A 21,864-nucleotide genomic window follows, 5' to 3' on the forward strand; every position below is an offset into this window, starting at 1 on the left:
TGGCTCTCTGCAGTTAGTCGTGTCTGATTACTTTTTTAAGAGGCTGGGGGCTGGGTTAACCTTTGAGAGCCCGGAGGACAGATATTAGCTGGCTAATCGAATGGTGTTGTAAACCCTCCTCTTTGATTGGACAAGCCCATTCGTATCTTTGCACAGGGTTTTAGTAGTGAATTAATGTCCCCTTATGAAAGATAATTGTAATCAATACCACATTTTCTGAAGAACTTTTCTCAAGGGGTACAAAGGCTGCATGGAATTGGAATGAAGGAAAAGGATGGTGAACCACTTATAACTTTGTTTTTTGCAGTGAAAAAACGCAACAACTGGCACAGGCATGACTACACAGAGCCAGATGATGGATCACAACCAGTGCAGGCAGGCACTTCAGTATTTATCAAGAAGCTCCAGAACAGAACCTTCCCCAGGTGGGCATGAACACAAATGTCCAAACAAGTCGAGTCCTTTGATTGTGTTTTAACCAGAAGATCTTTCTATTTTAGTAGGAATAACCTGCGTTAAAAAAAAAAGAAAATAATTATTTTTTTTATACAAAGCTGTGATGTGGGGTAGTTACAGAGGCTTTTGTGATTGTTTAAGATAGCTTGTTAAATGTTGAAATTGTGTAAATCACAAAAGATTCTGGTCTTGTTCAGAATCCAAATTCTGACTAGTTGGATGTTAAATCTGAGATAGTTGAGTGCTATTTTTCCATATTTTAACTCATTCGTTGCCAGCTGTTTCCTGATCGGTAAAGCCCTTCGCTGCCAGCGTTTCTCACCGTGTTTTACAGTTGTTTTAAAAGTCACAGAACGTTGCGCGCTAGGATGATGTCAACGTCAAAATAACCAAAACAAAGCAGAGACTCACCTCTTACATCAGGAAGAATCCGCGCGTTTCGAGCTTTATCCATTCTTTCATAATCCGTTGTGGAATTGTGATCGGCAGAAGCTTTTCCGGTTCGCGCCTCACTTTTTTTACAGCAGCGGCCCAAAATGATCTCCTAACACATGGATTTTCTGCTTCCTGATCACGTGACGTGTGACGTACGCGGATGAAGATCGGCTTTAGAGCTGAGATGTTTGTTCTACGGTGCGGGGGCTCTGCCCACACAGTAAAAAAATCCAAATGACGACTTTAGTCGTCTTTGGCAGTGAATGAGTTAACGATGACAATGAGTCTCACCACTCTTTCCACTACTAATATTACTACTACCACTACTACACTACTATTGGCCCTTTGCAACTACTTCCCCTGATCACATGGTGGACGTAAACAGTGAGTGACCGTAGTATTTAACACAAGGAAGTGCCTGAGATTGTTGTTTTTCTGCCAGTTTAGCCTGGCTTGTACTACTTCAAGGCCAGTTCACTTGTTGGAAGAAGTAACACAGCTAGTTGGAGCTTTATTTACAAAAGTTATTTAGGTAGCCTTAAAACTGACCCTTACCTTCTCCCTGCTGCTGTGTTCATCGATTTGTTCAAGTCGTTGACTTTGCCACAACTCGCCTCGCCCGATTCATAACACTATGTGATAAACTGCGTTTCACCTCAATACTGACGCTGATTTAAAAGCCTACAAAAGTCTGGATTCCTATCAGTTTTTTGTTGCTGACTGGGACCAGGTGCTACTCTCACACAGAGGGACAAGATAGCTTGCGAATATTTTGAGAGCATCCAGTCCTTTTGATTGTTAGCTGCTATTCATGTCCGTCTTCCGTCTCCATCAAAAGTACCCAATAAAACGACAAGTTGGGTTTGCACCCTTCCCTGTTAGTGCAGCCAACTGCGCAGCAAAGTTTGACCATGTTACGGAGAAATCGGCTACGTAAAAGCAATATAAAGTTTGGTTTATGCTTGACGTGTCCGCGAGGTCCGCACGGCTCCGCGCGGAAAAGTTGCGTCATTTTGCGTCATTTTAACAACCCCGCGTCTCCGCACGGCCCAAGATTTCCGCAACGCGCACCTCGGAAAATTTCTAACCACGCGGACGGACGGACGCGGAAAAACATGGCGGACCGGCAAGAAATAGTATGGCAGGGGTTCGTAAATACAGACATTTGTATGATTCAGCTCTCAGAAATCACCGGGATCAACATGTTGTTAATCATTCTTGGAGAGAAATGGCTCGCACTGTCGGAAAAGACGAGGACGCTGTTAAAAATGCTGAAGTTGTAATCAACAGTAATTTCTACTTCTACTATGGTGTAGTGTTGGATGCATGCCGAAGAGCTCCATGCTGCCCCCTACATTTCGGGAGAATATTGGCTCATCGCAGAGACGAGCCGCACAAACCATAAACGCTGCGAGTTGTGAAGCGCGTTCCATCCGCGAGCCGCATCACCGCGCGGAAAGTGAATGCTTCAAGCATAAACCAAGCTTAAGGCTACAAACGGGCTTGTTTTAGATTAGCTTTGCAGGAGTTTACCTTGCACAAGTCGGTTCAAATCAGTTTAGCGCCAATTCACAAAAAAGGTCAGTTCAAGGCACTTTGCATGCCATACCGTGCCGTACCGTTCCATACCCTACCCTACCCTACCATACCATACCCCCTACCCTACCCTACCCTACCAACTTCATTCATAAAGTACTTTTAAAAACGGCATGGCAGCCAACCAAAGTGCTGTACAGATAAAAAAGTAAAATGCAACATAAAAATTAAAACACAATCAATAATAAAAGTACACAACAAAGCAGTAAAATCACAGTCAAGAAAAGAATACATCTCGTCTCGTCTTCCTCCGCTTATCCGGGTCCGGGTCGCGGGGGCAGCATCCCAACTAGGGAGCTCCAGGCCGTCCTCTCCCCGGCCTTGTCCACCAGCTCCTCCGGCAGGACCCCAAGGCGTTCCCGGACCAGATTGGAGATGTAACCTCTCCAACGTGTCCTGGGTCGACCCGGGGGCCTTCTGCCGGCAGGACATGCCCAAACACCTCCCCGGGGAGGCGTCCAGGAGGCATCCTGACCAGATGCCCAAACCACCTCAACTGGCTCCTTTCGATCCGGAGGAGCAGCGGTTCTACTCCGAGTCCCTCCCGAATGTCCGAGCTCCTCACCCTATCTCTAAGGCTGAGCCCGGCCACCCTACGGAGGAAACTCATTTCGGCCGCTTGTATCCGCGATCTCGTTCTTTCAGTCATTACCCAAAGCTCATGACCATAGGTGAGGATTGGGACGTAGATCGACCGGTAAATCGAGAGCCTGGCTTTCTGGCTCAGCTCCCTCTTCCCCACGACAGATCGGCTCAGCGTCCGCATCACTGCAGACGCCGAACCAATCCGCCTGTGGATCTCCCGATCCCTCCTACCCTCACTCGTGAACAAGACCCCGAGATACTTAAACTCCTCCACTTGAGGTAGGACCTCCCCCCCGACCCGGAGGTGGCAAGCCACCCTTTTCCGGTCGAGAACCATGGTCTCAGATTTGGAGGTGCTGGTCCTCATCCCAGCCGCTTCACATTCGGCCGCGAACCTACCCAGCAAGAGCTGAAGGTCAGAGCTGGATGAAGCTAGGAGGACCACATCATCCGCAAAAAGCAGAGACGAGATTCTCCTGCCACCAAACTCGACACACTCCACACCACGGCTGCGTCTAGAAATTCTGTCCATAAAAGTGATGAACAGAACCGGTGACAAAGGGCAGCCCTGGCGGAGTCCAACCCTCACTGGGAACAGGTCCGACTTACTACCGGCTATGCGGACCAAACTCACGCTCCTCTGGTAAAGGGACTGAATGGCCCTTAACAGAAAACCACCCACCCCATACTCCTGGAGCGTCCCCCACAGGGTGCCCCTGGGGACACGGTCATAAGCCTTCTCCAAATCCACAAAGCACATGTGGATTGGTTGGGCAAACTCCCATGTCCCCTCCATCACCCTTGCAAGGGTATAGAGCTGGTCCACAGTTCCACGGCCAGGACGAAAACCACATTGCTCCTCCTCTATCTGAGATTCAACTATCGATCGGACCCTCCTCTCCAGTACCTTGGAGTAGACCTTTCCAGGGAGGCTGAGGAGTGTGATCCCCCTATAGTTGGAACACACCCTCAGGTCACCCTTCTTAAAGATGGGGACCACCACCCCGGTCTGCCACTCCCTAGGAACTGCCCCCGATGACCACGCAATGTTGCAGAGACGTGTCAACCATGACAGCCCTACAACATCCATAGCCTTGAGATACCCAGGACGAACCTCATCTGCCCCCGGGGCTCCGCCGCTGTGTAGTTGTTTGACTACCTCAGCAACTTCTGCCCCCGAGATCGGACAGTCCATCCCCAGGCCTCCCAGCTCTGGTTCCTCCTCGGAATGCGCATTGGTGGGATTGAGGAGCTCCTCAAAGTATTCCTTCCACCGTCCGACTATAGCCTCAGTTGACGTCAGCAGCTCCCCATCCCCACTGTAAACAGTGTGAGCGAGTTGCTGCCTTCCTCTCCTGAGGCGCCGGACAGTTTGCCAGAACCTCTTTGGAGCCGATCGATAGTCTTTCTCCATGGCCTCACCAAACTCCTCCCACGCCCGAGATTTTGCCTCGGCAACTGCCACTGCTGCACCCCGCTTGGCTATCCGGTACCTGTCTGCTGCCTCCGGAGACCCACAGACCAGCCACGCCCTGTAGGCCTCCTTCTTCAGCCTGACAGCTCCCCGAACCTCTGGTGTCCACCAGCGGGTACGGGGGTTGCCACCACGACTGGCACCGGCCACCTTACGACCACAGCTAGCAACAGCCGCCTCGACAATCGCAGAGTGGAACAAGGCCCACTCGGACTCAATGTCCCCCACTGCTCTCGGGACGTGGTCAAAGCTCTGCCGGAGGTGGGAGTTGAAGACCGTCTTGACAGGTTCTTCTGCCAGGCGTTCCCAGCAGACCCTCACTATGCGTTTGGGTCTGCCAGGTCTACGCGGCATGTTCCCTTGCCATCTGATCCAACTCACCACCAGGTGGTGATCAGTTGACAGCTCCGCCCCTCTCTTCACTCGGGTGTCCAAAACATACGGCCGCAGGTCAGATGATACGACTACAAAATCTATCATCGACCTGTGACCTAGGCTGCCCTGGTACCAAGTGTACCGGTGGGCATCCTTATGTTCGAACATGGTGTTCGTTATGGCCAAACTGCGGCTTGCACAGAAGTCCAATAACAAAACACCGCTCGAGTTCTGATCAGGTGGGCCGTTCCTCCCAATCACACCCCTCCAGGTCAAGCTGTCATTGCCCACGTGAGCATTGAAGTCCCCCAGCAGGACAATGGAGTCCCCTGATGGAAGAATACATAATAAAAATAATTAATAAAAGTCAAGGGTTTAAAAATGCCCGGTCGTAAAAGTGGGCCTTAAGCAGTGACTTGAAATGGGGGAGGGATGGTGAGAGGAAGAGCATTCCATTTCATTGTGGGAGCATGAAGCAGCAAGCAATCGGCAGATCTCAATGCCCGGTTTGGCACATAGCGAGTCACAAAGTCAGACAGGTAATCTGGTGCCAGACCATTCAGGGCCTTAAAAACAAAGATCAGAATTTTAAACTTCACTCTAAAGTTTCCCGGTAGCCAATGGAGGTGCGCTAGTACAGGTGTGATATGGTCACGTCTAGAGGTGTTCGTCAGAAACCTGGCTGCTGCATTCTGTACCACCTGAAGCCTGTTAAGAGCGGAGGCTGGTACACCAAATAAAATGGAATTCGCGTAAACATAGTAAACATTCCAATTGAATACTGTTCATTATGCCAGTTAGTTAAAATTTTCTACCCTTTCTCAGCAGATTGCATCGAGTCACTGACTTGTGTTAGTGACTTAACAGCAATCCTCATACTAAGCTAGCGTGTCGTGACAGTGGAGAAGAAAACTCCCTTTTAACAGGAAGAAACCTCCAGCAGAACCTGACTCGGTATGAGTAGCCTTCTGCTACGACCACAGTTCCTTGACGTCCATCACGGCGAACGAGGTGTTCCCATGAACAGCGTGATGTCACATGCAAAGGGTCAAGAGTCCATCTTATGAGATGTTTAGTGGTTTAAATCAAGTCAGTTTATTTATTTAGCACCAATTTACAATAAGAGTCGTCTCAAGGCACTTTACAAAGAAAACCTTCCAACTGAACCTACTTATCAGTTCATTGAGTTCAGTTCATTATTCCAATTAGCTGGTTTGATTTTGATTTGTTTTTTACAATGAAAAACAATACACAATATTAGGGGTGTAACAGTTCACAGGGGGGGGGGGTGTTTGAACCGTTTCGGTTCGGTCCAGTTGCGTACCGTTCACCGCTACACAATATACAAGTAAATGTTAACAAACATAAACAAGGGCTTTATTATGCGGCAAACTAGTTAAGTTTTCTAAGGAAACCCAGCAGATTGCATCAAGTCACTGACTTTACCTTCATTGTTTTTTCATAAAAGTAACGATGGAAAGTGCAGTTGGAGAAAAGTACAGATTAATTCCTACCTGACAAAGCAAACGAGATGCCTGTCAACCTGTTTTAGATGTAATGTTTCCGTTTGTTGTGATGTGGTTTACTCTCCAGCGCTGACGAGCTTCTGATACGAATGAGGGGTGAGCAGGTGACTCCCCGGTACTTGGAGAGACACGGCTTCAACTACCCGTTGGTGATCACCGAGATGGAGGGTCTGGGCCTGAAGCTACCCCCACCCACATTCTCTGTAAAAGATGTGGAGCAGTATGTCGGTAAGAACATGACATCAGCAAGCTTTAAACCTATTTTCTTAGCTTCACCAGTGTTTGCGTAAGCCTGGTGATGCAGGCGTTCTGTGTTCATAGTCTGCTTAGAAGCTAATGAAATGACCCAACACCAGCCAGGCGCCATCTGTGTGCCAGTATGAGCAGGTTTCCAGGTTCATGGGGTTTTAACCCACTTATCAGGCATCAGGCGATGGCTGAGTGAGTCCTAAATGAGTGACGGCTAAGCTTTCACTGGCCTGTCTATGACCACTATGCTTCCTTTACCGAAAACAGCCTGCCACTTCCCAGCTCCTATTACAAGCCCATTACCAAGCCCACCAGTGTTTTTATCATTAAGTTCAGATTACAGACTCTGTTCCTCTCTCTATCACTTCCTCTCATGCCCTATTGAGCTTTAAGCCACAGCACAGGTGTTGTGACCAGAGACTGGTGTCTGGTTGCATTTCTTCCTTCTCAAAGACACTTGGACAATAGGAGTGGATACTGATGTCGTCTGCAGCTCACAAGGGTCTCTAATCAAACCTGGCGTGTGGTAAAACATTGGTCCTAGTGTTTGATTCTTATGAATGGATGGATGTGATTTTTGAACAGATTTCAAGTATCTGATCCCACTGTTGAGTTTTCCGGGGACTCTTTAAGCCTGTCGTTACATTATTTTTCCAGAAAGCTAGTTTAAAACATGGAGTTGTTTTCTGTATCTACACACAACCTGTACTAAACTCGAAATTTGTTGAGTAAATGTTTAGATTTAAGAGTGATGCTTTTAAATGGGATTGATTTGTATTGTAGCTTTTCAGACACAGAATACAGGGTAATAAAAGGTGTGTGGGAGGGGGTGTTTGGAAAATACAGCAGCCAGCTGTCTGGTGACACGCACACACAGAACCTCAGTACAACTTTTAGTGCCATGTGTCGCTCAATTGTGATTTCTAGAGTCCTAACTGTTTCCACAGAGTCTCTATTTTGGCTTCTTTTCTTCCTCTGTGTGTGTGTGTGTGTGTGTGTGTGTGTGTGTGTGTGTGTGTGTGTGTGTGTGTGTGTGTGTGTGTGTGTGTGTGTGTGTGTGTGTGTGTGTGTGTGTGTGTGTGTGTGTGTGTGTGTGTGTGTGTGTTCGTTCTCATACGGGTAAACACACGTTTCGCTTCTGCTCAGTCCACCTCTCACATCCATGAATGTATTTCTCTATATGCTTTGGCAAAATACTCAGCCATCCCTCTCACCTCCACCCACTCCTTGTCCTCTGGGACTGGGGGTCTGGACAGATTGTCTCGCTTGCATCCCCTCCCCACGCTGCCATATTGATGCCAGTTTCCCTCAGGGCTCGATCTCTAAAAGCACGAGGAGATGCCAGCTAGCTGCTGACCCCTCTGAGCCTCTTGCCCACTCTGTATCCAATTAAAACGTTTCATATTCTTCACTCAGGAATCTGGCGACCTTCAGATTTCTGATTTTGCACAAACTGACGAGTTCTTTCCTTCCGTCTAGGTGGTGACAAAGTTATCGATGTGATAGACGTGGCGCGGCAGGCAGACAGCAAGATGAAGCTCAGCGAGTTTATCAAGTATTTCACCAAGCCCCATCGACCTAAGGTCCTCAATCTCATAAGCCTGGAGTTCTCAGACACCAAGTACGATGCTCTAAAATTTTCCATGATGCTTATTTGCTGAAAGAACCTTCATACCTTTTATTCGATATAATCTTTTGCTTAATTAGTTAATAGGTTTACTGGATTTGATCCATTTCAGAAGGACAATGATCTGTTTAAACGCAGTCCTTCTCTATAACCCCTCGCAGGATGTCAGAGTTAGTGGAGGTTCCTGACGTGGCCAAGAAGATGTCCTGGGTAGAAAACTACTGGCCAGATGAGTCGTTCTTCCCCAAGCCCTTTGTCCAGAAGTATTGCCTTATGGGGGTTAAAGACAGCTACACAGACTTCCACATAGACTTTGGAGGAACCTCAGTCTGGTATCATGTTCTCTGGGTAAGTGTCTCTAAGTGTTAAGGTCTTGTTCACTGAAAAACTGTACTACTAAGTTGCATATGCATGAAAGAAAACAATCTTTTATATAGCACCTCTCAAGATAAAAATCACGAGGTTCTTCATAAAAACAAAATAAAAAAAAGTATGTATAAAAAAGATTTTAAAAAATGATTAAGAAAAGAAAGACTTTGTCAACCCCCATCGTCTGCATTAGCCGAGGAAAGGAAATGTACAGAAAAATGATCGGGTCAGGAAAAGCCCAGACTCTTTTATGTCACTGGAAAGATTAGCTTTAATGGGCTCGCCCACCTTGGCTTGTAACTGCTGAAGGCTGTTGCTGATTTGGCAGCTAGGGGAGGGCAGAACTCGTCTCCATATATCGGCCGGCCGATACATCAGGCTGATGTATTCAATTTTTTCTATATCGGCCAATGGGCAGAATTATTTTTAAAAGCCGATTTAAACAAATAAATAAATAGAAAATAATAAAATAAATAAATAAAACAAATCAGGCACCTGAGTGGCCAACTACCGCCTCTACTAGACTGAATGTACCGAAGGACCCCAACACAGTATTTTTTTTTAAATTTTGCCTTATATTTGAAGTTCAATAAATATTAAGAGATTTATTGGCCTATTAAATTTATATTGCACACAGTGAGTGTTCAGTTTTCTTTCACAACGTGCTGCTAAAACGTGTATATATGTATATATCTGCCTGAATAATCGGCTTTAGATATCGGACATCGGCAACAAAATTCTTAAAAAATCGATGTTGGCCTTAAAAAAACATTGTCGGCCTCTACTTGAAAATCAATGTGATGTTATTTCCTCCTAAAAAAAAACCCATTTTTGGCTGCATTCATGTATTTTCCTGTCTGAGCTGCAAATTTTGAGTTTTACTTTGAAAATCCTGTAAAGCCTTAATGAAAACTCGTCATCATGCATGGTTCCTCTCTCGTAAGCTAGTCTGGTCTGAAATCTGTCTCCTCTGGTCAACACAGGATATGTGGCTCATGTCGTGTTGCAGACTTGGTAGTCCAGTGGCTAGAGTGCCAGGTTGGCATCTTGGTCTCAGTAGTAACTTTTTTTCGTCTTTTTTTAAGCTATACTTGCCAGTATGATGTTTTCAACCCTTTATTGGTAAACGGTTTAAAATATAAGAACTAATATGTTTGTTTATTTATCTATCTATTTATTTATTTATTTTTATTTTTTTACTTTATTTAGCCAGTGTGAGTCCATGTGAGGTGAGCCGAGTAAATCAACTAAAATGCTGCTTGGAAACGACCAAATTCAAAGATCTTTAGAGACACAAAATATTCAGCAAAAAATAATCAATAAAACTAAAATATAAAAACATGAAATCTGCTTTAGCTGATTCATGCTAGATGCAGATTGAGATCATGAAGAAGTTATCTGTTTGAAAACCCACTCTGGTACCAGCAGTGGTTTAACATTCAGTCTGTGAAATAACAGTCACATTCTGCCTCTGTTTCTGAGAGCTTATAAAGATAAAATCCAACCATTTTTGCTCATTCAGGAATTTTTGGTTGTATGCATTATTTAAAGTGCAGACTAGATAAGAAAAATATCACTTCTTTTCAACTGTGGAGATTAAACTCGCTGCTAGCTACACGGAGAGACTGCACGTTAGTGTTTACAGTCCAGGGCAAGAGGGATCTGAACTACCTGGATGGGGAGGAGCGGGGCAATGATGACGCAGCAACAACCCCATCCAGCCGTTTGCAGTAGCTCAGCAAGAATTTGCAGAGCAGCTGAGACAGAAAAATTTATGTGTGAAGCCAAAAACTTCTATGGTTTTTTTTAATGAGGAAATAACAATAAAACCTGGTCAAAAGCAAGTAGAATTTGCATGATATACCTTTAAAACAAAGAAAGCTCGGCGGTTTTAGTGGGAGTGATTTCTCCTCTTATTTCTAAACTGTTGCTGATATTAGTTTTGACACTGGAGTCCGAGCAGGTGGTGTTACTCTAAACATCATTACAGTTTTTACTTCGAACACCTGTTCGTTTGGTTTGCAGGGAGAGAAGATCTTCTACTTGATCAAACCCTCTCCCACCAACCTTGCACTATATGAGGCATGGAGCTCCTCGCCCAATCAGAGCGAAGTGTTCTTTGGGGACAAAGTGGAAAAGTGCTACAAGTGTGTTGTTCCCCAAGGAACCACCCTGCTCATCCCTACAGGTGTGTGTTTTGGGTTGTTTTTAAGTAGAAAACAAGTGTCAGGAGTTACAACATGGTAAACTACACCACGATGCACGATCGTTACTGGAAAAGTGTCTTTTCTCTGCAGTGTTGTATTAACCCTTTCTTGCATATTGGTCACTACAGTAGACAGCTACTCAAAGTTTGGGTATTTTTTGCTATTAAGCACAGATTTTGTTGCATTTGAGCCCCTCCAGTGTACTCAAATGAGTCAAGATAACATATTTCATGTACAGAACACATTGTCCACTGAAGTGGACATATAATACATTATTTGAAAATTAAAGGATAACTATTGTTTGGTTGAAATTTGTTAAAGATGCTTTTACTTGTGCTTTTATTTTGCAATTGAATTCAATTCAAAGATACTTTAATTGCTTTTATGTGGTAAATTGGTAAATTGGGTGCTTTAAGAGCTCGGAGACCCCAGCTACTGAAGTCCGTAGATTAACTGCAGTACGACCAGGTCAGTCCAGAGTCATCTCCAGGTAACAACAGTTGGAACTAGTTTGCGTCTCAGGAATAACTCTTAAGGAGTTGAATAAATCAGCTTGTTCTGCAGGAACTGTTTTGTTGTATCAGCTTCGCAGGTGCAAAAAAGTGTTGACGACGTGTCAAAAGCTTTGGTGGTTAAGGAGATGTTTCATCAGGGGGCTGGTCTGGAGCTTTCTCTAGAACTGAGGGAAAACCAGAGTAATCTGGTTTTAATGTTCTCATGTTATGATTGTGTAGCCAACCAGAGGTTGACAAGTTTGAGGAATATTACAGAGAATCTCAGAAACACATTGGATGCTCTGATCTGGGTAAAAGACTGTTTATGTGTCATGGGCTTTACCTTACTTTGTTCTTGTGTGAGTGCAAATGGTGATGGCCTTGTCAAGTAAACATGCAATCAATCAATGTGATCACTACATAAAATTCATTTCAACCTTCAATCATTGAGCACAGATTAATGAAAGCATTTCATTGTGTTAATTATCATAAGTAGCAATAAACAAACATTTATTTAATGATTATCTAGCTTATAAGTTTTAGAATTTCATATTTAATTTTAAATCTTTTTTCTGTAAAGCAAGCAGTCTTGGATAAAAGGGTGCTCTGTGAGGGACCTTGGAAAAAACAGGATGTCAATGTTATGATTCTAAGATGTCAACAAGCAGTGCAGGATCTTGTGGCTTGTTGGCAGATAGAATATAAAATCCACCTCATAGGCTGGAATTAGGTCTGCATGTGACCGATGACCTATAGGTCAATCTGTTGGCGAAAACTGACCATTTGTGGACATTACATTGATGATGACAGGTGCATAAGGTTCACATTCTGTGAGGCTGAAGATGAACTTTATTAATCGTTAGAAATGATGATAAATATATTTTTCAGTGCCCGATTCTGATTATTATTATATGATCTTTGCATCTGATAATCTACAACAGTTATAATTTTAAACAAAACAAGGCACTGACTGATGTGTTGAGCCTGAGTATTTAAAAATGTAGCAGCACGTCTGTGTTTGCTTGAGTTGATTCGTTCTGCACACAAACTTTAAGAAGTTCATCCTCGTCCCTAATCTCCACATGTAAACAAGCATAATTCTACACCAGTCACACTTAGAGCAAGCTTCCTGCATAACTGATATGACTGCATGCCTTTTGTGTTTGTTTATATGTCTCAACACAAATGCTCTCAGAACGATGTTTTCCTTCGAGTTAAAGTGAACCACTCTGTACTCAGATGCACTTTGTCAAAAGAACTCTTGTTTTTTTGCCTGGCAACTTTGTCATCAGCCCAAACAGACCACACTAATCAGACTGACTCAAATAATTTGAGTTAATCTGAACCAAACCCCAAAGCAAGCTGCCTATAAACCCTTGTGGGTTCAAAGAAACGGGCTGCAAACTTTTCACACAAACACAGCTGTGTGTGCCTGCAGGGCGATGCCATTTTGCTTCTTTTTCATCTTCATTATTGAATCACATTCAGTGAAAAGTTGAACTTATCGTTGTTCCAGCTGCTTCCTGCACGAAAAACAATATCTAGATTTTATCGAACCAGCGTTGGTCAAGTTGCATTAAAATTGTGATTTATTTCACTGGTAGGGTTTAGGAAATTGAGTGCTTTAAGAGTTCAATAGATATTACCTCTACTTATGACCAATAAGCTGTGATACTCTATCTAAACATAGAATATCAACCCTGCTTGGTCTTTACTGTGTTAATCAGAAGATTCTAGGATTCGTAATTTATCAAGGGATTGTACACACTTTGTTTTGATTCAGAAAAGAGTCAGGTTTATAAAAGTAAGAATTCATTTTACCAACAATTAAAACATGACAGGTTAACTAACATTTACTGTGATGCATGGAACTAAATGTGATGTATGAACCTATGTGTGAATGTGATGTTAGTCAGAACTTCCGTATCTAGGAGAGCTGAGTTCTGGATGTAAAATAATTTGGTTAGTGTTAAGCTATGAAGTTGATTATTATCAAAACCACATCAGACGCTATCTGTGTGTCTACTTCACCCGTTTTCGGAGACCCTCTTGGTGGATCCGAAGGTCAGAGAGGTCGGATGACCTCTGGCACCAAAGGGCTGTAGAATACCGTGGCACCGACTCTTCAGTCCAGATATGTCTCGGGTCATGACAGATGGATGGAACGTCTGGGACTCTTTAAGGAGCCGGAACAATATCAGCTTGTTCTGCATGAACTGTTGTTGTATCAGCTTCGCAGGTGCAAAAAGGTTTTGACAACATGTCCAAAGCTTTGGTTAAAGAGGGTTTTGCTTCAGATCGCCGGTCTGAAGCTTTTTCTCGAACTGCTGAATCACCAGAGTGATCCAGTTTTAATGTTCTCATGTTATGATTTGTGTAGCCAACCAGAGGTTGACAAGTTTGAGGAATATTACCAAGAGTCTCAGAAACACGCCATCTTTGATACCGGATGCTCTGATCTGGGGTAAAGGACTATCTATGTGTCATGAGTTTAACTTAACTTTACTTTGTTCTTGTGTGAGTGCAAATGGTGATGACCTCGTCATATCAACATGCTGAAACATATTTCAATCACTGTAATCATAACATAACATTCATTTCCAACTTCAATTATTGAACACAGATTAATGAAACATTTCATTATATTATAATTATTATAAGTAGCAATAAACAAATGTTTATTTAACTCCACTGAGTCATGTAACAACTTTTTAGACTTCTTTGTAGACAAGGTAAGGGTGACAAGGGCCTCTATTCCACCACTTAAGCACGCCCCCTATGCAGATCTATGTGTTCCTAAGGCACTGGAGGGTTTTCAACCATTAACTCTTGCAGAACTTGAGGATCTGGTCGTGAGACTTAAGCCGACAGGGGCGGTAACTGATGTTCTCCCGGCAAGGCTACTGACAGAAGTTTTTTCTGTAGTGGGTAACCATGTACTGCAAATTGTAAATACCAGCTTGATTTCTGGGGAAGTCCCTTGTCCCCTAAAACAGGCGGTGGTACGACCTCTGCTTAAGAAATCAGGATTGGACCCCACAATCTTGCCCAATTACAGACCTGTATCTACACTCCCTTTCCTCTCAAAGATCATAGAGAGGGCTGTGTTTAACCAACTGACATCTTTTCTTCAGGAACGGGAATTTGGAGAAGTATTTCAATCTGGGTTTAAACCCTTTTATAGCACTGAATCGGCGCTGCTTAAGGTCCTTGATGACATTTTATTGGCAAATGATTCTGGTGATGCTGTGGTTCTGGTGCTCTTGGACCTGTCATCAGCCTTTGATACCGTTGATCATAACATCCTGGTAAAACGGCTGGAGCGGTCTGTTGGCATTACGGGCCAGGCACTTCAGTGGATACGATCGTACCTGACTGGGAGGAGTTTTTGTGTGAGGTTGGGGGACTGTTCCTCCGATCTGGCTGAGCTGCCATGGGGAGTTCCCCAGGGATCGATTTTGGCCCCACTATTTTTCTCCTTATATCTCATACCCCTGGGTGAACTATTTCGTAAACACAATGTGTCATTCCATCTCTATGCTGATGATTGCCAGGTCATTTTTCCAATTAAGCGTGGTGGTTTATGCACCATTCAACCTCTGTTGGACTGCCTTGAGGACATCAAGCAATGGCTGGCTCAGAACTTCTTGTGTTTCAACGAACACAAGACTGAAGTTATTCTGTTCACGCCACCAAAGACCCCAGGAGGTGCCCAAGGGCTTGATTTTGCCACTCTGGCACCGCATCAGAAGGCGGTGGTCTCTAACTTAGGGGTAAAACTGGACGCTGATCTCAGATTTGATGCTCAGGTGAACAGTGTTGCGAGATCTTGCTTTTTTCATCTACGCCGCATTGCGAAAATTAAGCCATTTCTGTCCCATAATCATTTGGAAACTGTAATCCATGCCTTTATTACCTGCAGGCTGGATTACTGTAATTCGCTATATGCGGGGCTTAGACAAGCTCCAGTAGCACGCCTCCAGGCGGTTCAGAACTCTGCAGCCCGGTTGTTAACATCTACCAGGAGGTCTGAACATATAACACCAGTCCTACGTGCCTTGCATTGGCTCCCTGTTTTTTATCGCATCAGGTTTAAGGTCCTCCTGTTTGTGTTCAAGGCGTTAAACACAGGGGCTCCTAAATATCTTTCCGATGTCATCCACCAGCATGTCCCGGTGCGTTCCCTTAGGTCAGCTGACCAGAGATTACTAACTGTGCCTAGGTACAGCCTGAAGTCTCGTGGTAGTCGAGCTTTTTCAGTACTTGGACCAAGTCTCTGGAATGAGCTGCCAGCCGATGTAAAACAGGCCAAGTCATTAGAAACCTTTAAAGGAAGACTGAAAACACATCTGTTCTCGCTGGCTTTTGGACGTTGAAGTTGGGGGAAGTAGGCCGGATATGGAATGTGAACTGGCATTCAGGTTTTTGTACTGTATTTTAAAATGGATTTCTTATTGTATTTTTATAGGATTTATTACGGTATTTTACAGGGATTTTTTAGTGTATTTTAATGGATTTTTTAATGTATTTTAATGGTCATATCTCTGTCCTATTGTGTGGCATTTTATTGATGTACAGCGCTTTGTTTGTCCATTCTGGCCATGTGAAAGCGCTCTATAAATAAAGTTGATTTGATTTGATTTGATTTAATGATTATCTAGCTTAAAAGTTTTAGAATTTCATATTTAGGAAGTCATTCTTTGATTAAGCAGCTGATCTGAGCTGCGAGTGTTAGGCATGAAGAATCCTGTAGGGCGATAAGGTTGGACCTTGAGGAGAGAACATTATTGGTGACAATTTGTTATCATGTGTTCAGAGCTGCAGAGAGGCTCTGAGCTCCAGCTGATGGGATGAAGGCAGGCCAATTTAAAGGGAGCAAATGCAATCTCGTGTCTCCTTTTTGACTAGATGTTGAATGATCAAACTGTACCTAAAAACTGACCATTGCTAGACGTTACACACTAGTTTAGTTACAGCTTTAAACTTGTAATGTTTGTTTAATATTACCGTCTCAAAAATGTTACTTTGTTACTTTTCAGTTAGTTTTGGCTAAATGCCATTAATTTATCAAACTAAGTCCCCAGTACTTTTGCGTCTGCTTGGTCAACACAAAATATTTTTTACTGAAGTATTTAATCAAACTATCAAAATAGAAGAGGGAATTTAATGTGTTAATTACAACTAACTTTACACATGCTCCAAACACAACAAAAACTTTAATTGAACAAATCATGACAATATCGCTCTTCATGAAGAAAAGAAAGGAAGAAAATCTTTTTTTTTAACTCACTGCCATCACTTCACTGCCATTGACAACAAAAGTTGACATTTTAAATTTAACCGTTCACTGCCAACGACGACTAAAGTCGTCATTTTCATTTTTTTACTGTTTGGGCATCGGAACGAGTCCCAGCACCGTGAGAACAAACATCCCAGCTCTAAAGCCGATCTTCATCAATGTACGTCACGCATCACGTGATCAGGAAGCAGAAAATCCATGTGTTAAATGTGTTGTGTAAAAAAAGTGAGGCGTGAGCCAGAAAAGCGTCTGCCGGTCACAATTCAACAGCGGATTATGAAAGAACGGATAACGCTTGAAACGCATTGGATTCTTCCTGATTTAAGAGGTGAGTCTCCGCTTTGTTTAGTTAGTTTTGGCGTCGACATCATTGAACACAACGTTCTGGGACTCTTTAAAAATAACAGTAAAAAAGCTGAAAAACGCTGGCAGCGAAGGGCTTTTTTGATCAGGAAACGGCTGGCAGTGAATGAGTTAACAGTTATGTTTTATAGTTGGTAGAAATCAGGCAAGCAGTAATTTTATCCATATGAACTTTATTACAGCAGGAGGGACAATCACACACAGCATTCATCTTGTAATCCTCAGCAGAACTTCCCCTGAACTCTACACTACACCTCTATATGTATTAGCAGTGATTTGCTGCCACCTAGTGGTCAGTTCAGTACACAACATTTACAGTGTTCCATGTTAACACTTCATCAATAACATCCCAACAAATCCCACAATGGTTACCTTTATAATGATACTCAAGTAATCAAATAGGCCTTGTGGTTACGGAAATATACTCATTTAAGTGTGAGTATGTCATCTGTGCCTCACTGATGCTATTTTTTATTTTAAAATTTGTTTGGACGCAAAACGTCTTGAACGATTAAAATGCGAGGGATCAAGCTTAATTGATTACAAAGCCTCTAATTAAATAGATAAACATTTTAATCAAGTTCCACCCCTAAATCAAAAGTAATCAGTCTTTCTTAATAACTTATTAACTGCCTCACCACATTGCTCTGTCACCACCTGCCGCTCGCTGGCAAGCTACGGAAGCCCCCTATGGACATTAAGCTTTCTCACAACCATATCCAACTTGATTTGTTCCGCTGCGTTATTTTAGAGTTTGCCTTTTTTCCATGCATAATAGTAATAATTGCAAACTATTTTAAATGTGCTTGTAACTGATGTTTCTGTATTTTTTAAGTAATGCGTTGGATTACTCTATTACTTCTATATTGCATTACTCCCAACACCGTGACTAATAATCTTCTATCATTAACTAGATCAGATGACAGAAATGGAAATCTTTCCTAATCAAAGCTCTAAAATGTTAAACTCGATAATAAGAATTAAAAAGGCATCAGTGAAAATGTATTTCTGTCGTGTCACTAATGAATGTGATGGTGTCCTCATTCACCCAAGTAAAGCTGATGTGTCGAGTTACACAATTATCCGTCCATCAGCCCCTCAGTGTTCCTTCTAAAAACCATAGCATTCCTCTGCCACCCCCGTCCACCCCCAGCTGCTCCAGACAGACACCGCCGGGATCTGCCTGTCGGCTCCTGGACATCTTCAGTTTTGCAACCATAGGTTTCTCAGCAGCTTTGTGAAAGGGATCTTTGGGGAGGTGCAGAAAGGGTGTAGAGAGGTGGGGGTCAGAGAGCACAGTGGGTCAGTCAACTAGTGCATTATCAGGCCTGTCTATCAGTCTTACAACAAACCCCCAGAATCTGTTTTTTCTCACTTTGTGTTGTTTCAGGAAGGCTTTTTGTTTTGGTTTTTTGTGGTGGTGAATCAATCGTGTTCATATAAACATCATCACCTGTCAAGTCTTAATTATTATTTTTTTTGCATAATTTCTCTTCTAGAAAAAAAAATTCTGTAGAAGTTTTGACTTTGTCCCCTTCAGCCTGCTGAATGAACCTCTGTGCTCTGGTGCCCCCTACAGGCTGGATCCACGCCGTTCTCACCTCTCAGGATTGCATGGCATTTGGAGGGAACTTCCTTCACAACCTCAATATTGGCATGCAGCTCAGGTAACGCCCTCCGCTCGTAATCCTGTTTATGTTTATCAGAATTACAATGTAGTGTTGTTTAATGATGCTCTTTGTGCTGCAGGTGTTATGAAATGGAGCGTCGTCTAAAAACCCCAGACCTCTTTAAATTCCCTTACTTTGAGGCCATCTGTTGGTATGTGGCTAAAAACCTCTTGGAAATGCTAAAAGGTGAGACTGATGCAAATAAACCACAGCATGTTTGGTTTTCTCCGTAAAATAAATTTTCATTTTTTTCACTTTTTGCATTTTTTTCGTCCTTTCAGAGCTACGTGAGGACAACTGTCCTCCATCTACCTACATAGTGGATGGAGTCAAGGCATTAATCGGTGCTCTGAGGACTTGGCTGAAGAGGGAGGTAAGCGTTGGCAGCAGCTTCTTCTCCTGGTGGATTTCTGTCAGCACCAACACCAAACCTCCAATTCACTCTCTCTGTCCGTGGCTTCGCAGGTGACCGAACCGACAAGTGAGGTACCAGATAATATCAGGCCTAACCACCTGATTAAAGAGCTGACCAAGGAGATCCGCTATCTGGAGGTAAGAGCGACTCTTGAGTCATACCTCATACAGACGCCTCTACGTCTGATCTGCTTCAGCCTGTAACTGACCACCACCAATATATGAACGTGTGTGGATGGTTGAATGATATCATGATCCTTATATTTTGATGTTGCAGGATGAATCAGTGAGTGGCAGCAAACCGGTGAAATCTCAGGGATATGGATTGTCTTCTGGAATGAACGGCTGCCTCACCACTCGCTCTCTGGAGAGGCTGTGTCAAGCCCGGCGAGCCAGAAGAGCCGCCCGGCGGCTGAGGGAGCAGCAGGGACAGGCCCCCAAGTTGCCTTCTAACCTGGACATCTTGGAACGGCACACCAGGGATGTGCTGAAGCGGCTGGAGGTGGGGCCTCTGGAGGAGGTGAGCAAAAAGGAGCGCATGGCTGGAGGTGCAGCTTTGGAAAAAACCTTCTTACAGAACAGATGTGATTCATTCTTATCTTCACTACACAGGACCCAACGTTTTGTGCCAAGGTTCACGGAAAATTCAACAAAGTGTCGACTGCATCAGCAGCAGCTGCTTCTGCTCCAGAGATGATGGAGGACAACCACCTACGGCTCATGATGGTCAACGGAAGAATTATAAGGTGAGTTTCTGTTTTTCGCCGTAACGTTTGTGTCTGATTACAGCAATTTAACTCGTCTGAGTCAATCAAGTAACATACCTGCAAACTTGTAGCTTTTCGGTAAAAATTGGCATTTTTGAAGCCAAATATGACGTTCACGTGAATCGTGTAGATCGGAAGAGTTTTTGTTTGGGGGGGTCAGTCAGTCACTCTTTATGAGAATCAGAGAAAGGAGGGGAGCTTCCTCTTGTTTACAAACAAGCTTTGCTCTTGCGTGCCAGTCACGTGTCATTTGTTCAGTCACGTCAAACAATATCACCACTTTTCTGTCAAGGACTTTAGCGGATTTGTCTCTTCAGCCTTTATAGATTTTTCCTGATGCTCAATGTTTTTGTTTTATTTCTGAGTTGGGGGGGGGGGGGGGGGGGGTTGAATTCGGCGTAAACACCGCCGGTGTTTAACCCTGTTAAAACCTAATATTAGTAACATAAATAAGTTTCTGGTAAGCAATGGCCACCAATATGCTGCAGCCGGACTCATTTAAAATGAATCCCAATACATCGTTCTGGGCTCTGGAAGAGAAACACGCGATGTCATAGTAACGTAACATTTCTGCCATATTAAAGAGTCAACAGCATTTTCCCTCTCACGCCGGCTTTCCACTTGCCGTGAAAGTGTCGCGTAACGTTATAGCGGCGTTTATCCGCAAGCTCATTCCCATTCAGGAGTGAAAGCGTTGCACACAGCTGATCACATGATGTCACAAAATCACGGGAGAATTAAACACCACACTTGATTTCAGAAGTACACACACAATAATGAACAAGCAGCTGTATGCACCAAAAGAAATGTCTGTGGTTTCTTTTCTGTTCAGATTACATCAGCTAAGGGAGTTATAACAGGAAATGACACACCTGCGTGTGACTTTTATTTTGAAATTTTCCAGATGTGTTTTAAAATGTGCAAAGTCTGACAAGTTTTGCGAGAGTAGCGCATAAAAAATCGACTCAAACATTATGATGGCATGCCCTTGCTTCTGGGGTGCGTCCAAAACGTCTCACTTCGCTGCAGGTGGAGAGGAACTAATCCACTGTAGCAGAGGCTAATTGCCATGTAGTACGTCTGGTGATGCCTTCTAGTGCAGTGGAAAGGAGGGGTTAGTAGTGGTTTATTAAAGCATTCAAGCAGCTGAGATGAAGCTGCTTTTACCTGCAGCTGCAGCTCTTTCTACACATTCATTCACAACCAGCTCGCCACAGCAGCAATAACCTCTTAAAGGGAAATTATGGAAGTTTGACAGCCAAAACATGTATAGAAATAATAAATGTCTTCTTCATACATTCTCCTGCAATGCCCTGATCCTGTAGAATGAGCCCTGGCATTTTTACTGTGATTGCCTGTTTTTCTGTAAAATCACAGAAAAAGAGAGCTGCTCGAGTCGAGCAGGCTGCTTCATGCATGTTCACGCTCAGGCATCGCCCGTAGCATTTGCTATCCGTAGCTTTAGCAGCAGAGAGAGAGGCAGTGCCACTTTGTTGCTGTTCCTAACGCCTAGTGACAAAGCTAGCTACATTTCTGAGGACCCTTAGCTACTTTCTTCTAGATATTTTCTGCAAATTAGCAACAAAATAGCCATTTTCGCTCCGAACCGTTTTTTGGTTTGACATTGTTTCAGCTGTAATCAAGGATATAAATGTTACAGATAGGTTGGAGGTCATTTGGTGTGTAGCTCACCTAGTAAGATGCCTGACTCTCATGCAGAAGTCCCGGGTTTGATTCTGGATGTGAACATAGTTCAGTTAGAGTTTCTCTTTTACATTAATGGTATATTTTTTTTACAGTAAGATGTCCAAATTTTTATTTGAGACTCGACAAACGGCATTGAATTCACAGATAAAAAAGATGTGGGTTCAACTTTCATTTTGGAACAATTTTTCAAGCAAGGGAAGGGAATGATCTGAGCATGCAGGAGGACTGACCCATCATAAACCTTTGTCGGC

The 21,864-nt window shown here is 43.5% G+C and overlaps 1 protein-coding gene across 2 annotated transcripts in view; it reads left to right on the forward strand.

The window, feature by feature from the left end:
• Positions 1–21,864, forward strand: part of kdm7aa (lysine (K)-specific demethylase 7Aa) — a 39,746-nt gene that overhangs the window by 14,397 nt on the left and 3,485 nt on the right. For both annotated transcript variants that reach the window (XM_015960731.3, XM_015960740.3), the window contains exons 3-13: positions 308–425; positions 6,515–6,675; positions 8,176–8,317; positions 8,485–8,671; positions 10,718–10,880; positions 18,635–18,722; positions 18,805–18,911; positions 19,007–19,098; positions 19,191–19,277; positions 19,417–19,659; positions 19,752–19,885. In XM_015960731.3, the coding sequence (XP_015816217.3) occupies positions 308–425; positions 6,515–6,675; positions 8,176–8,317; positions 8,485–8,671; positions 10,718–10,880; positions 18,635–18,722; positions 18,805–18,911; positions 19,007–19,098; positions 19,191–19,277; positions 19,417–19,659; positions 19,752–19,885 (1,522 nt within the window). The remainder of the gene's footprint in view (positions 1–307; positions 426–6,514; positions 6,676–8,175; positions 8,318–8,484; positions 8,672–10,717; positions 10,881–18,634; positions 18,723–18,804; positions 18,912–19,006; positions 19,099–19,190; positions 19,278–19,416; positions 19,660–19,751; positions 19,886–21,864) is intronic.

This window comes from Nothobranchius furzeri, chromosome 1, assembly GCF_043380555.1.
Source record: "Nothobranchius furzeri strain GRZ-AD chromosome 1, NfurGRZ-RIMD1, whole genome shotgun sequence".
NCBI lineage: Eukaryota > Metazoa > Chordata > Actinopteri > Cyprinodontiformes > Nothobranchiidae > Nothobranchius > Nothobranchius furzeri.